Source organism: Solanum verrucosum, unplaced genomic scaffold (assembly GCF_900185275.1).
Source record: "Solanum verrucosum unplaced genomic scaffold, falcon-dt-bn FXZP01000032.1, whole genome shotgun sequence".
Lineage (NCBI taxonomy): Eukaryota > Viridiplantae > Streptophyta > Magnoliopsida > Solanales > Solanaceae > Solanum > Solanum verrucosum.
The window spans coordinates 2,951,363-2,968,787 of record NW_026020569.1 but is presented as its reverse complement, the minus strand read 5'-3'; the positions used below and the strand labels follow the sequence as shown (position 1 = coordinate 2,968,787).

Below are 17,425 nucleotides of genomic sequence, written 5' to 3'. Positions count from 1 at the left end.
TTAATAAAGTGTGTATTGAAGTCATCAAATAAAGTATTGTAATAATCACTAGCAAACAATTTCTTTTTAATTCTAACTTATAGCACAATCAAAAGAGTATTATTATTTTTGACGTACCTTTAATTTAAAATTAAAAATCATCTGCACTTTCTTGAATTTTGGCGCAAGTCCGAGTGGATAAAGAAATTGAAAGAGAGGGGGTGGAGTAAATAATTTCCAAATGGCCATAAAAAAGGTAGTCAAATTTCGTAGAATACTGGATGGTTCTCGATTCTCCTGTGGACCACCATAAATAGAGTGAGCTCGTTTTACAGAGTATTTACCCTTTTCGGCGGCTTCTAGTATTCAGCCAAAAACTCTATTTCTCGTGCCCCTGTTATTTTGCGTAACCGTCTCACACCGATCTGCTTGCTAAGGTTTGCTTCTTCCCTTCCTCTGTTTTTTCTCCTTCTCTTTCTTCTTCAATTTCTATGGTTATTTGCTGTAGCAAATGATTGCTTTTTGTTGCTTGATACAGTAAAATGCTTGATTTCAAGTTACTATGTGTTTTTTCGCCATATTTCATTGCATGTTTTATTTTCAAAGTGGAAAATGATATTTGAAACTTGAAAGTTAGAGTTGCAGTTGACCATGAATACAAATTAGAGTTGTCTTTGATTATTTTTGAATACTTTGGAGTGAAAAAAGTGATTTTTATTGTTTTTCAAATTGCCGAAAATTCTGGATTTCGGAATTTCATGAAAGTGTTTTTCGGAGTGAAAAAGTTCCATGTCAAACCCTCCATATGTGCGTTGGTGGTTCGACTAAACTCAACAATCTGAAGAATATAAAAAAGAAAAAGAAAACATCTCTTTAATATCCGGGAAGTCAAATTTGCTTTTACGAGAATATACATGAGTTGCTGAGGAAGGATTTGAATGAAGGAAAAGGGAGAATTATTCAATGATTTTTTTACTGTTGCTACTTTTTGTTTCTCTTACATTAGAGCTGAGACTACAGCTTCGTGGTTGACGCCTTTTGTTTATACTCCTTCCTTAAAAGAAGGGAAGAAATGGCAGGTTCCCATATTGCACATGCTGCTTACAAGGGTCCAAGTGTAGTGAAAGAGATTATGATAGGGATTGCTCTTGGAATAGTTGCGGGAGGTTTGTGGAAGATGCACCATTGGAACAACCAGAGGAGAACTAAGGAATTCTATGATTTGCTTGACAAAAATGAGATCAGTGTTGTGGTGAATGACGAGTAACTTTTCAAGAATTTGCTTCAGCATGAAAGTTTGGCTCATATGGTAAATGAACAATGTATATTTCAGATAATGTTTGAATTTTAATATGCTAATAATTTTCAGTTGGAAATATAATGATAGTTCTTTTGAATATATTCAGATGGTATGTTTGATTAGAATGAGGCAAAATGAATTAGGAAATGTTTGACTTGATTTGGTGGGGTGCGCCAGGCCTGGGCAGTAGTGCAACGCCAAGGCGACACATGAAGACCCAAGTAGCAAGCTACTTTGATGGGCCTTCCCCCTTAAAAAATTGAGTTAATATCGTGTGAGCCAATGGCCCACATATCAGTTATTAAATTGATAAGAACAGATACTACACTTGATCTTAGCCAAAAGGCCGAGAAAGGTATGCTTTATCCTGGCAACGGGCCTTGATTTTTATAGTAGATCTTGGCTATATAGGTATTAGCTATTTCCGATATGGGATGAATAGACTAATTCAAAAACACTCTCCTTTGCTTTCTCGAATGTTGTAAAAGCTTTTTTAGTTCTTATGTGTGAGATTCTGCCTAACAATAAAATGGACACCTGACAGTGATGTTTCGAGTATTGCTTGGCTGGTAAATGGAACAGAATTTGCTATACAGATATGAACTGATTGGGATGCTTATTTCACTTCAGTGTCATTCTGCGTATCTTCTAAAAAACTCTATAACTGAGCCTAGCATATCTGGCATTTTAGGCTCCCTAACATGAGTTTGTTTTGTGTTTTTTTGTTATCCTGTTTATATTTACTGCATTCGAGCAGGAAGAAATCCCTGTTCTTGGGCTGGCAATTGTTATAAACAAAATTCATAAGAGCTAGTGGCGCAGGGGATAGGGAATATGCTCCTATATCCTTCTCCACTTAAATGTCGACACATTTGTATGCAGCAGAGTTCAAACTTGTGACGTGAGCATAATCTACACATCACTTGTTACACTCTTATCATGTGGCTATTATGAAGCAGATTGTAGATTGCTAAATGAAAGCACGATTCTTTTTGCTTCCTAAACCGAGAGGGCACATTTCTTACTTGTATGAGTTTTACACTGCTAGCAAATAGATGCCTCCGGTGCAAGTATGTTTGTTGGTCATAGTTGAGATTTAATACATGACTTAGCAACCAATTTGTGAGAAGATATTTTGGTATTCGTCACATTCTAACATCGAAGTGAATTATGTATGGAGATTATTTTAGCTTTGTTGGTCGTACTGCGTAGGAACTAGGTGCAGAGAAAGTGGTAAGACGTTAGTAAAACTAATCAACACCCTGTCAAATTTTTTGGAAGATTAAACAATAGAGCAATTTTTTTATTTCCTGGTTTTCATATATAATCGAATTAAGTAGAAAAAAGAGCCCTAAGTAAAGGTGTATGTACTCGATTAAATTTACCATTTCCCGGGGATTGGAATTTGGAACACAATGGATTAATAAGTAAAAGGCCAGAATAGTGTTTGTAGAACAGATGAGGCCGAAAGACAAAAGTTGAACTCGATTTGGTGGGGTGCGCCAGGCCCAAGCAGTAGTGCAACGCATGGGCGACGCGCAAAAGCCCAGGTAGCAAGCTACCTTAATGGACTTTTCCCCTTAAAAAATTAAGTTAATATCGTGTGAACCAATGGTCCACATATCAGATATTAAACTGATAAGAACAGATACTACACTTGATCTTAGCCAAAAGGCCGAGAAAGGTATGATTGATTATGTCAATGGGCCTTGGATTTTACAGCAGATCTTGGTTATCTATGCATTAGCTATTTCCGATATGGGATGAATAGACTATACAAAAACAACCCCTATTGTTTTCTATGAAGTGTAAACCCTTTATTTACTTCTTATGGGACTATCAGATTCTGCCTAACATGAAATGATCACTTTATCAGTGGATGATTCGAGTATTACCTGGCTGCTTAATGGTACAGAATTTGCTTTACAAATTACTAAACATTTTGAGATGCTTGTTTCACTTCATGTGATACTGCTGATCTCTAAAGATCCATTGTTATAAAGAAACAGTTTTGCCATTTATGAATAAAAACATTGATGGATCCATTGTAATACAAAGTTTGTAGTAACATTTTATGCACATGAAGTGCAGTCTTTTCCTGTAAATGCCAAAATGACTTCATGAATTGGAGTATAGTCTTTTCCATTATTATGATCAACAAAAGAAAAAGTAACAGACTCTCCAAAATTTCTTCAAAATTATCCTATATGGATGTGTGTATCAGGTCCTCTTTCAGGTTTTATTTTTCGATTTGTAGTATATTTTGAAGAACATATATAAATGCAGTATTTACATTATTCTTATTTTTTTTACTAATAATGGAGTACTATGTTACACCAATTAATTCTTTGGCAGATTTTTAGTTGACATTTAAGGATAGTATGGTCCAAAGACAGTGATGTCCCAATGCTTATCAGTCGAATTGCATATATTGTATTCTCACATCATATCAACTGAACAATAAATTTCACAAGAGACATAATTTTCACTACAAAACCTCAATCATTAGTGAAAATTATTAAAATTTCTACAACTATTATATAATCTTTTCAAATGAACAAATTATAGTTCATAAACAAAATAGCTAAATATCTTAAGGCGCCACATTAATAGATCACATATCTCCATATATTTTTTATATAATAGATCGATATTTTGTGCTTTTAATTCACCTCACTTTTATTTCCCGGCAACCAAGGAAAATGCAAATTTAATACTTGTCTGATAAGTAGTACTAACATTGAGGGTCTACTCTTTTCTGTTTTTTAAAAAATGTTTGTAAGCTCAATTATATGGTAGATATATATTTAGTTGACATCGTGTGGTCCAGGAACAGTGAAGACTGAAGTCCCAACGCTTACCTGCTAATGCTATATCTGGTCCACCACCATTGGCCAAGTGTAAGCACGAATATAATATTTCATTCGTTTCAATTTATGTGATATCATTTAATTTGATTTTTTAAATTTATAATTTAAAATATTCTTTGATTATATATGTGGTCACAAATTATTTTATTTAGGAAAAAAGAGGAATTTAAATTAAATCTCTAATTATAAAAAAAAATATTTTTAGGATATATGAACTAAAATAAAAATGTGTTATATAAATTTGAGACAGTGAGATATTATCCTTCAATAGCAACCGCTTATCAGCGGAATTGCGTATACTGCATTCTTACCTCATGTCAACTGATCAATAGATTTTTTCGACATTCTTCTAAATAATTATTGTCATTTATTTATCATTTAATTTCAATGATACACCTATAGGCTATAGTTTCTCATCTATTGCCTCGAGGTTAATTTGGTTTTGTCGTAAAAGTATCGAATGCAATATGTGGGTTAGATGCATGTCACAGTTAAAATTTTGTTGCAGATTTTTTAATTATTAAAAAAATATATATATTAATTTTGAAAATTTTACTCTTGATTCAAAATCACAAATAAGGTAAATCTGAATTGTATTGTAAGTCCTACCATCCAAATAGGATCTATTCTTCTTTTTGTCTAGTTAATCCTCTTATAAAATTTATTTTGATAATTCAATTGATTGATTATCTAAATTTTTAACGTGTTGGTGAGAGTTCGATTTCCATCCTTGTCATTTTCTCCCCTATTTTTCCTGGCCTTACCCGCAATTTGGAAGAAAAAAAATTATAAGAAAAGTCTATTCTTGGTAGTAAATACTGTCTATATTCACAACAAAATTAGGTAGTTGAGGTAAATGAATTTAGTCGGCATTTGGTAGCTCAAAATGGGGTCCAAATGAACCGGCTATATCCACATAATTTAATTATATGATGGCATTTCATAATGACAAAAGGCCAGGACAAACGAATTAGCTTTACGCAATTCATGCACCTCTTTGAAAATGATACAGTAGCTATGCTTCTGTCTAACACTTTCTTAGGGGCGGCAAAGTTGGATTGAATCGAATTTGGATGGATTGAGTAAAAATGGTTTGGTTTACAATCTATCCAAATAGAATATAGATAAATATGGATTTGGATAAAATGGTTCTAACCCATTTAAAAAAATTTGTTTTCCAAAAAAAAAATAATTACCCCCTCCCCCGGGCATTCCCCACCCTCGGGGCGCCTCCCCCCACCTTCCACCAACCGACCCCTAAATTTTTTTGTTTTCCAAAAACAAAACAAAAAATCTCTTTTTAAAAAAACAAATAAAAAAATTACCCCCTCCTCCCCCCCCCCCCCCACCACCTTCCACCAACCTATCCCTAATTTCCAAAAACAAAAAAAACAAAAAAAAATATGTTTTTCAAAAACATAAAATTACCCCCACCCCTGGGTCCCCCCCACCTTCCACCAACCTACCACTAAATTTTTTTTGTTTTCCAAAAACCAAAAAAAAATCTGTTTTTCAAAAAAAAATAAAAATTTACCCCTTCCCCCAACCCCCACCTTCCACCAATCGACCCCTAATTTTTTTTTTGTTTTTCCAAAACAAAAAAAAATCTATTTCATTTCACTTATATGGGCTGGATATGGATTCCCATGTTAACCCATTTTGTTCATATTTGTATGAGCTTAAATAGATTGAAGACCATATTAGCCCATTTAAGAAAATGAAAGAAAATATGAGTGATTCATTTAATTTAATATGTGGTTTCTATAATTTATACTTCATTTAATTTAATATGGGCAAAATGGTTTCATTTCACTTATATGGGCTGAAATTGCCACCCCTACACTTTCTTGTATCATCACTCACCAAAAATGCAAAAATAAAATCATAAAAATGCACAACTACAGCAATTCTATTACTGTACAAAAAATGTACTGATCAAAAATCTCTCAAAAATTCCATTTCTATATTTGTCTTTGCAGTTATTACCTATTTTCAGACTCTTTTAAAAGGAATTCGTCACTTTTGTGTGGTCCAGTTGATGAGCTTTGCATACTTGAGGACCCAGTGGTGGTGGCATAAGATGATGATTCATCAAGTTTATAGAGTGCATTTGAGACTAAACTTCTTATACTGGATTTGACTGAACCGCCAACTAATAAGTTCGAATTTAAGAATGGTGGTTGGCATGGTTCTGGAATTTGATAGCCCTCACACGTTAGCATTTGGACAACTTCACTCATTGATGGTCTTAAAGCGACAGAAGCTTGAGTGCACAACAACCCCACTTTTAGTACCTTTGATGCCTCTTCTGGCGGAAAATCGCCTTTCAATAGAGGATCTAATGCTTCAGTTACCTGATTTGTTGTGTACAGCTTCCACACCTGAAACCAAAATGACAATATACTGAGTTATATGATAAAAATAGTTTTTTTTTACTTATCTACTAAAGTTCAATGATATTCATATAATGACCATGATAAAGAGAAATCTATAGCATTCTTACTGTTTGTAGTAGAGAGCCAGAGTCCTCTGCAAAGGCAATACTTTTTCTGCCACTAACGATTTCAAGAACAAGCACCCCATAGCTATAGACATCAGCCTTCTCTGTTAGCTGTCCTTTTACGAGGTATTCAGGAGCCATATATCCTCTGTACACCGAAAATCACAGATTAAGTTTAAGAAACGGACAAGTGTTTGTGAACTGTATTGATACGTATTTGTGAATTGTTGACTTACAATGTTCCAGCAATTCCAGTGCTGAGATGAGTTTTGTCAGTTCCAAAACACCGAGCAAGTCCAAAATCAGCAATTTTTGCTTCAAGATTTTCATCAAGAAGTACATTGGAGCTCTTGATGTCCCTATGGATGATTCTGATCTCTGAACCTCCATGAAGGAAATCAATGCCTTGTGCTGTTCCAACTATAATACGGAAACGTTCTTCCCAACTTAGAATCTTTACCTTGTCCTTATCTACAAAAAAAATTCAACAACTCAATTAGAAGTCTGCAACTGTCACAACTTAGAAATGTATAGGTAGGAACAATGCTGTGTCAAAATCCAGGTTCAACTGTCAAGCTATTTTCCACTCTGCCCCAAACTTTGGGGCCTCACGTTTTTGTCACATTGGGTTTTACCCAAAAGATGTCTTTGACAGTTGGATTCCTTAACTTTCCCTTTTTATGTATGGAACAAGAAAGAAAGATAATTACCAAAGAGGTATTGATCTAGACTCTTGTTGGTCACAAACTCGTATACTAGCAGGCTCTCGGGGCCTTCAATGCTGCAACCCAACAACTTGACAAGATTTTTGTGTTCAATTCCATGGATGAGATTAACCTCATTGAAGAAGTCATCAACCCATTGTCTTGTATTGAAAAATAGTCTCTTAACTGCAATAACATTTCCATTAGGCAGAGTCCCTTTGTATACAGAACCATTTCCTCCTTGACCTACTTTTGTTGAAGGATCAAAGTAGTTTGTTGCCTTCTCAAGATTTTCATATTTAAAATTCAAGCTCGACTTGTTGTATGAATTCGATATTTTGCCAAGATTAATGCGTGCTGCAACAATGCAACCAAAAAAATTATTATACTTCTAAGCTTACGTAGTAGTAATAAATATATAGTCATTGAACGTAGTAACAGTAACAGTACAGTTACGAAACTATTTTATTTTGTTCAATACCTCGTTTTCGCCTTAATGATCTTTTACGAGCTGTGTACGCAGCTGAGAGAGCAAGCATGGTGAAAGCTGTCACTCCAAGAACGATAGCTACTATCACCCCTTTGCTTACCCCTGAAAATAACAGCATTTTCATTACAAAATGCAGAAGATAAAGTCAAAACAGGTGCACAAAAGTCAATTAATTTTGTATTCTTTTATAAATTTAATTTAAATTTGTGTTTCTTTCGTAAAAGATTTTTCTTTTTACAAATAAAAAATCTCAAAATAAGAAATAAGATTTATGAAAAGAAGTCATCTTCCTTCCATTCATATTTGAAAATGACCATAGGGAGTAGGGACCATTTCCTTGAAAAGTTTTAGTTAGGTCAAGAAAGTTGGCGAAAATTTAGAAAAATTATGGCATTTTAACGTTGAATCGTAGTTAATTTTTGCCGTCAAAATAAAAGCAAAGTACCACCCCCCCTTCCCCACTCCACCCACCAAAAAATCAATAGGAAAATTTGACCAGAGGTGGATGCAGCCACATTTATTTTTGACATGGAATATACATTTTTTTGTGCGAAAATTACAAAAAAAATAAAATTAAAAAGCTTAATCTTTATATTGAGAATTTAAAAAAGAAACAATATGTTCATTTTTTAAAAAACCTTTAAAAATTAAACTCATCAACTTTAAATTCAAAATAAACTTCTGAGGTTGATCAGCTAAAATAGAAAAGAAAGTGAAGCCGGGAAAATGTTCGCAAATCAAATTCACCTTGACATGCCATCGAAAACTGGTCGAAGAAATACTATCCCCTCCTCGTTTCAATGTCGTTTAAGGTTTTAGTAACTTATTATAAAAATATTAAGTAAAAAATAATAATTTACTAAATTATTACTTAATTGAAAAGTTAGTATTATTACTCACTTCTGGCATTTTTAATAGCAAGAGTAGAAATGAAGAAAGAGCTATTCTATCTTGATTTTCTAAATCGATATATACCTTAAAACTTCATTTTACACCAAAAAGAAACTTAAAATGAAATGGAAAAATACATGAATTAAAGAATAACATAGGACAATTCAGTTTGAGCATAAAAATAGAGAAATACTTACCACCGCTACTGTTCCCGGATGGATGATTGAGAAAATTTTGTGTAGAATATCTCAAATAACAGCCAGCAATCAAAGCTCTAGCATCTCTATTCGGAAAACACCCTTTGATATCTCTACTTGCTTTGTCCAAACATTTTTTACAACCACTTGTACTCACAGTTTTCCAACACTGCGCCAATCCATAAACTCCGTTCAAATTCGCCGCCGCGTAACCGCCGTTCGCCACCGCTGTCTTTGTCAATTCATCAATCAAATTTCCAGCTGATGCGTTTAACGTGGCTAATTCCTGTCCAGTAGCAACTCCAATTGAGCTGCTACAGTTCACTGTATCTTCAGCTGAATCAGTAGTTTCGTTGAAAAAATTGTATTGATCGTACCGGAGAAAACATCCGTCGAGATATATTCGACCGGATTTACCAGGAAGACAACGAGGGAGTCGAGTTCGACTAGCTGCGTAGCATAGAAGACAATCCTGATGTGGTAGATCCTGATAACAATTTGCTAATGCATAAATTGAAATATTTGTTGAATTTACATAATGATTTCCCCAATTGTTATCCGTCACGCGTTGTGAAACAACTTCCATTAGTTTAACAAATTCGGGAATGATGATCGCCGGTGTTGTCCTGTTCGTGCCGCATATTAGTCCAGATTCTGAAATTCGAGGATCGGCTTCACAAATTAAAGCAAAATTCAGCAACAAAATAACTATCCAATTTAAAAGTGGAAAATTTGAGCGGGATAAATTCATCTCAATTTTCTAGCACGATATGAGCAAGCTGCTACTGCATACGAACAAAGTTCACTTGAAATGACGAATGGAGAAGCCGAATGAATCCTCGTTCTGCTTCTCTTTCGTCTTGCTCTATGAGATTAGTTCTAAACTTCGTTTTTGATGAATTAACAAGAAAACAGAAATATGGTAGTTAGAAATGGGAAGAGGAGAAGAAGCTTTCGTTAGAGGCTGAGAGAAGAATAAATGATATTTTTTGACTAGTGTTGTTCAAAAATGATTCGGACTTTACAGCCAACCATTGTCTGCTACGTTCTCTTTTTATGTGTCCCCATTTGCTAAAATTTGACCTCTTTCTACGATTACTACTATTAAAAGTCTTTATCTACTTTGTGCCTACTCTACTTATTATAATTTTCATGGTGTAATCTGTCAAAATACTATATGTATTGCTTAATCCTTATCTGCTTACTAATATATCTAATACTACTTGTTACTTTGTTTACTCCCCATGTCCCAATCTTTTTGTCGGTTTCAAAAAATGATACATTCATTTAGTAATAATTTAACTTGAAAATAATTATTTAACATTTAATAAAATGATTTATAGTGATATAAATATCTATGATTTATTTTAGATGACAAGTTTCAAATATTTTTTCTTAAATTTTGTATCAAGACAAACTATCAGAACGAATGATGTATTTATTACTCAAGTCATAGTCAAGTAAATTGTTTCTTGGTTGAATGCCCTTCATAGCCCTTTAGGAAGTTTCTACCTCCCTACTAGTAGGGAGGTAATCACATGCGTTTGCTCCAAGTAAAACAAATAAAATACAGAATTAAGACGAAATGCCGAATGGAAAATTGACCAAAAGGAAATCAAGTATTTGATACATCACTAATGACAACTTACTTGGCTGCCAAGAGCTATAATTGTATTTATTTTCAAAAGATGATGATAATGAAGAAAAACGATTAACACACTTTTAAAAAAGAAATGTTAGAGAAGGAAAAATGTCCAAAAGAATCAAAGTATTGGTAGTTGAGCTTTTGCTTATTCACGTGTGACCTCAATATGTTCTTTAAGAAATAATAATTAATATAAATATTTTATCATAATATTTATATTAATTAATATATAATGTTAGATAATTTTAAAAATAAATTATTAATGTTAAAGTTAAATAAAAATTATTTATATTTTTCTAATATATTGAAATAACAAATAAAAATTAATTTGTAAAATCACAAACAAATAAAAGTGAACGACAAAAAGGAAGGAAGTACCTCACATGGCTATCAAAAGCTATGATTGTAGTTGTAAAAACATATCAAAGTCAAATACTCAAGAAGATGATGTTTGTCTAAATACACATGGTAATATTATATTATAGAAAAACAAATAAAAAATAACTCCTAGATTGCACCTAGGGTCCATAGATTCCACACCTCTGTCGGATCATCAGACACAAAATTAATGCTAAGAATTTCCTATATTACATATGTTAAAAACTTATAACGCTTTATATTTATATCAAATTAATAAATATATAACGCGTTCAAAGATTTAAATTTATGTACTAATTAACTAAAACTAAACTTTGATGTAATAATTTTGTCTATTAAACTAAATTTTTGAAAGAATGTTTTAATATCAAACTAAATTATCAAAAATATTTTAATGTATTTTTTCAATTGTCACTTAGGAGTATAATTATCAAATTGGAATTTTAAATTGCATGTACATTGAAATGTTGTAACATAAAATGAATATTACAATTTTTCAAATAATCCATCTGTGAACACGAGTCAACTGTGGACGCAAAGAGACAAGTATAGTAGTTAAAACGACCCACGAATTTTATTTTTATTTAAAAAAAAAAAAGACTAGAAAGGGATAAAAAGAGAAGGAAAAAAGAAATAAACATAGACAAAATCAATATTATAAAAATATAAATAGTACTCTATAATAACGTTGCTTTTGCGTGTAAAGCTGCTTTTATGAGGCAATTTTTGTGTTATTTAAGTGGAGTAGTAGATACATCGTTATCGTTAATTTTTTTTCAAAATTACTTCTAAAAATATGGAATTTCCTTGCGGGGCGAGCTACAATTTCACCAACGAATTTATTAAAATTCAATGATTATTTTGGCTAAAATCTCATATTTATATTTTAAAACTTATTAGATATACATATATGAATAATTTATTAAAAAATCGATAGAATAACATTTTTTGAATCAAAATTCTAATTTCGCCTTCATTTCCTCGACTTTTGCCTCTCCTTCCGGAAGGTAAAAAGTAGAAGGACGCAATGGAATAATGGTTCTAGGAATAGCAATATATTATTAGGAAGATGAAAAGAAAGCTATTGTTTTTATTTTTTTTGTAAATACGTTTAAGTATTAATTAGTGTATTATTATATCCCCACCATCATCTCAATTGCAGAAGTTATTGACTAACAATACATTTTTACTGGATAATTATGGAGTAGTTGTAATTTTGACCCCCTTAGTTATTTATAATAAAATTATGATTTTGAGTATTGTAATATTTTACTTAGCATTTTAGACTTTGAATTAATTCAACTATCTGTGTCTTGGTCCCTTTATTTAGAAACGTGTTATAATATTTTTAAAAAAAAAATTATACAAGGCTCTAAATTGTTTTAGTACTTCACAATTTGTTAAATTTATAAAAAATTACTAGAAAATGGATCAAACTTGCACGTTTCAATTAATTAAAAATTAATTATACTTAAACGAACGTTGTATAATTAATCAATATTTTAGGAACTAAAAAAGCAAACATCCGTTTTTCATTTCTATTTTTGCTGTCAAAGTAAAATTTGTGGAGTCCTCACTCCTTACCGTATTCATCTGGCAAATGTATGAATTTTCCAAAGAAGCTTCTGTCTAATTTGTTTTGTTCCGTAAATATGACAATATCAAATTTGAACCATTCCGTCATCTAGTTTACGAATGATTATGGATCTGAATCATTCAGACATCTAGTTTACAATATATATAGATAATACACACTTTAAATTTAATATTATATATATATATATATATATATATATATTGTGTATTTGTGTATACTTTAGCCATGTTAGTAAATTAATTGGCTGAAGGGTATAGTACTTAACTATTCCAAGTCAAAATGTAGAAAAAAATAATTTATTCATAACTAATTGCTAGGTATATTTTATTTCTTGTTCAAATACTTCTAAAAAAAATTCAAACAGTACTTTAGTGGTAACAAGGCAATGTTTTTTTTTTTTTTTTTTTTTTAATTTATGTTTATATACATAGTTAATAAGGAAGTCTAGAAGACTTCATTGAATAATAATATTACCAAAGAGTTGTCAATTCTGAGATTTTAACTCATTGCTAGGTTGATTAAAAAGTCGTCTCCAATTGGACTTTTTGCTCATAAGTAAATGGTATTGAATGATTATCTGTCACATGTGACATCAACAATATGATATAAATGGGGATAGGAGGGATGAAAGTCATTTAACGCCATCTCTTGTTATAGCCTAAAAAATTGAAAGTATTTAAGTAGAGAGTACTGATTTTCGTTTTTATTGAATGTAACAAGAATTTGAATTAATCGATTCAGTAAAAAAATGTATAAAGAAAAAACAGAATGTACAAATAAAGATGGGATCGACATGTTTAATTTATTTTGGAATCAAAGTCAAAAAAAGAACATTTTCAGTCATTTTCAGATAAATGGCACATGCAATGAGTCTTTGAAATGACGAGTAAAAGTCAATCCCCTAATATTGAACACAAAATCTTACTTTCCTTTTTTTTTTTGACATGTCTAGTAAAGTTTGCAAGTTGGGATAATAGTGGGGATGCTTGAAAAAATGTACAAACTAAGTGCTAATTGCTACCGAGGAAAATGTTTTTCATAGAAAATAATATATGTTCTGATAACATTTTTATGTCAGCTAGCAAAAATATTGTGAGGTTGAATGGGGTGGAGAGTGGGGTTCAAGCCAAATGGGATGATGGTCAAGGAAGGAGGCAATTTGAAATGTCATTTATAGGAACTTGTTATTGGTAGATAAGTCATTTTTCTTATTTTTACGAAAAAAAATTTCCTTCAAAAAATATTTTTTATCGACCAAATATGAAAAAAATGAAAAATCGAAAATATTTCACGCTATCAAACACACCCTAATAATGTGTTGGCTGAGTTTTCTTTCTTGTTTTTGGTGGGTTGGTGAAGATTTTGATTTATGAAACCACAACTATTGGAAATGACTTCAAAATTCAAAAACAACGGCTGTTAGATTGAAGGTAGTACTCCTATTTTTCGTCCTCTTTTCTTTTGTTTCTTTCTTCTTTCCTTTTTAACTAACTAAATTTAGATACACCCCCGATCACTCTGGTATGACATGTAACTCTTAATAAAAAGCCGAGAGAAGTGTTGAAAATACCCCTAAACTTAGCGAAAATTTAGGGGTATGTTGTAAGATCAGGGGTGTATTTAAGTTCAGTTAATCAAGTAAATGAGTATTTTTAAAGCTGTCAATAGTTTGGGGATGAAATTAATAATTCACACCTAATTTAGGAGTGTTTTCAATACTTCTCTCTAATAAAAATATTGTTCAAATTAATTAGCTAGCATTTTTGTTTCTGCCGAAATTTGAACCTAGATCAATATATACGTTATAATTCTTATCTCACTTTTTTTTTTCGTTCTTTTCTAGAAGAAGTTTCTACATCTAATAAACGACTTTTCCTATATATAGAAATGATGTTTTGGTCCTCAAAGACCCCTCAAATGGTTCTAAAGAAATGGTATTGTTTTATGAATTATGATTACAAGGAAGAATAAGAAGAAGACTCATTGAAATTTGAAAGGGAGAATATTGAAGAATTTAATTAAAAGAAAGAAACGAAAAGCACAATGGAAGACTATTTTGAGTCTTGGAGTACACTACAAAAATCAAAATAGATAAGGAATATTAGTGGAGCATGAAAAAAGAATAGTAAAATGATATTCTGGAACGATAATGAAATGGTTAAAATTTGAGATTTCAGATTTGAGCCCTTGAGAATAAAAAATGATTATATAATACACGAATTTAAATTTAATCAAATTTCTATACAAATATCGTACATTGGATTGAAAAAAAGCATATTATTAGGATATTTTCATACTAATGTTTTTGGCGGTAACTAAAAATCCTCATGGTAATCAATAAAAAGTACTCTAACTACTTTTATTTAAGGGATAATAGTATTTTTGATTCCTCAATTAATGATAAATTTTGATTTTGGTTCTTGTGATTTATGAGTAAGCACATCTAACCTAAAATATGTGTTTTTGGTGTCTTTAGGTAGAAATACATTGAACTATTTTTAGAAGTGAATACTTCCTTCAAATATGAAATCAAGCTTAACATAATATATCAGTGGAATGGTTGATAATTTTGAAATTTTGTGAATATTCACAAGCAAATGGGATCAAAAATGCATATTTCATGTATTGAAGATTAAATGTAATTAGTCAGATATCATAATGATAAAATCAAAATTTATCAATAATTGAGTGATAAAAAATGCTAGCAATCCTTTATTCAATGATCTCTAGAATATTTAGAGTTCCACTTTTATTTAAACTAAAACTAACGTATTAAAGTTTTTCAAAAATTTAAATTTATCTCTACTTAATTTTGAACTCATTTTAATTGATATTATAAAATTGATTAACATGATATATTTAAGGGTGAAACAAGAAACAAAAATAATAATGACAATAGATGCTTAGATATCAAGACAGGTGGCATAATCGATTTAAGTAAGGGAAAATTATGTGGTTAAGCAAACTTATACTACTTAATTACTCATCATAGCTATAGTTTGCTATAATTACCACTCACGACTAATATTATACATTAATTACACGGGCTGACTTCGAATTTGTATAATTAGCCACGTTTATATATGTATAATTCGCCAGAATATACAAATACATATGTATAATATACAATTATCTAACCTATATACTTATATAAATTCACCTCTCTCCCACTCTGCCCTCTCTCGCTCGCCTCTCTCCTCCCTCTCCCGATCTCGCTCGCCTCTCTCCTCCCTCTCCCAATCTCGCTTGCCATATATACAAAAGCATATGTATAATATACAATTATCTAACTTATATACATATACAATTCACCTCTCTGCCCTCTCTCACTCGCCTCTCTCCTCCCTCTCCCAATCTCGCTTGCCATATATACAAATACATATGTATAATATACAATTATCTAACTTATATACATATACAATTCACATTTCTCCCACTCTTTGCCCCTCCTCTCTCCCAGTCTCGCTCGCCTCTCTCCTCCCTATAACATATAGCTACGAATTGTAATTATCAAACTATAGCTATGGAGAGTAATTGGGCTATTTTTGAGTGGCTATATCTGAAAGTTCCCCTTTAAGTAAATCCAATATTAATAGTGTATCATTTTTCTAAAAATAATTATAGCCACGTGGAGAAAAATGATCAGAAAAGGTTAAGCGTAATCATAGTATTAAACTAATCAAACTTCTTTTTCCCCAAAAATTTCAACATAGAACAAAACGTGAACACGTTTCTCGTTTTAAAATCTCCAAATCTAGTGAGATGTGATTAGCAAAAAATTATCAATTTTGATTAATCAATTAATGTCGTGACTATAAACGCTGATAGACGCAGCTTACCTTCCATAACTATTTTAATTCAATTTCCAACTATCCATAATTTAAAAAACTTCAAAAGAACCTTTATACACATCATCTTTACATAATTATTACTAGTTCCGTTCCGTCTCATATTAATTATCACATTTTCCTTTCACACGATTTTTAGAAAGTTATAAATAAGAAGTATATTTTACAAATTTACCCTTAACTCTATCTGTGCACTCAATATTGTTTACTTTCAAAAACAATATAATTTGAAAGGAAAAATATATATATTTTTAATTAATTCTATCTTGTTTTTTAAATTTAACACATATTTGGGAAACAAACGTTTTCAGTAATGTTGACAACTAAACGTGGACCAATACTAGTTTGGTTTTAAAAAAAAAGACAATAATCCTATCTAAGAAGTGAAAAATGGAAAGGAAAAAAGAAGAAGTATTTTGTGTGGTTTATTTTAAATGATATATATTTAACTTTAAATGGATATATTGCTTAGTTTCTGAGTATGTAATTTTATTACATGGGTAGTTTCTGTATTATTTTTTTCTTTTTGAGTTTCTTAGGTCTACTGTCTTCAGAACCGTCCCGTAGGACAATGTAAAGTATCTCTCATTTACATCAAACGTACAAGGTCCATATAATTTGTGTGGGTATATTTAGTAGATAATAAAGACCGTAGATGAAAAATGACCGCAATTCAACTCTTTGGATTTCCAAGTGGTGACAAATATAGAAGCTAAAAGTAGCTAGCGTATAGTAGTATAGTAGTCCACTTTTCATATCAGACAAGTCGAATATCACCTCTCATTTGCATTTCTCTCTTTCAAGCATTAAGGTGTAAAAGTGAGTTTTTGGTATTCATACAAAAGTGTAGTAATCAGGAGAAGAAATAACACATATATTAATGAGACCTAGCTATCACAACAGAAAAACATCCCCAAACCCCCTGTTGTTTGCGTAGAAAAAATTAATATGGAAAGAGCCATGAAATAATGATTTATATTGACGTTCAACTCGCACCAAAACTGAAGCTATTTGTGACAGAGAGTC

General features: G+C 31.5%; 2 protein-coding genes and 2 non-coding genes across 4 annotated transcripts; 1 reads left to right on the top strand and 3 right to left on the bottom strand.

Moving 5' to 3' along the window:
- The first annotated feature begins 1,040 nt into the window (after positions 1-1,040).
- LOC125811073 (cytochrome c oxidase subunit 5C-like) lies at positions 1,041-1,251 on the top strand. The gene has a single exon (XM_049490566.1). It carries the CDS (start codon positions 1,052-1,054, stop codon positions 1,244-1,246), a length of 195 nt encoding a protein of 64 aa, XP_049346523.1. The 5' UTR covers positions 1,041-1,051; the 3' UTR covers positions 1,247-1,251.
- Positions 1,252-1,442: 191 nt separating this feature from the next.
- Positions 1,443-1,638, bottom strand: LOC125811209 (U2 spliceosomal RNA). The gene has a single exon (XR_007441907.1). It is a non-coding gene; the product is annotated as a U2 spliceosomal RNA (small nuclear RNA).
- Positions 1,639-2,771: 1,133 nt separating this feature from the next.
- On the bottom strand, positions 2,772-2,967 carry LOC125811208 (U2 spliceosomal RNA). Its single transcript, XR_007441906.1, has one exon. It is a non-coding gene; the product is annotated as a U2 spliceosomal RNA (small nuclear RNA).
- A 2,958-nt stretch (positions 2,968-5,925) lies between these two features.
- On the bottom strand, positions 5,926-9,879 carry LOC125811104 (cysteine-rich receptor-like protein kinase 42). Its single transcript, XM_049490597.1, has 6 exons — positions 8,932-9,879; positions 7,835-7,945; positions 7,360-7,710; positions 6,886-7,120; positions 6,653-6,797; positions 5,926-6,530 (listed from the first exon to the last, which is right to left on the bottom strand). The coding sequence occupies exons 1-6, from the start codon at positions 9,680-9,682 to the stop codon at positions 6,132-6,134; spliced, it is 1,992 nt and encodes a 663-aa protein (XP_049346554.1). The 5' UTR covers positions 9,683-9,879; the 3' UTR covers positions 5,926-6,131.
- Positions 9,880-17,425: the final 7,546 nt, after the last annotated feature.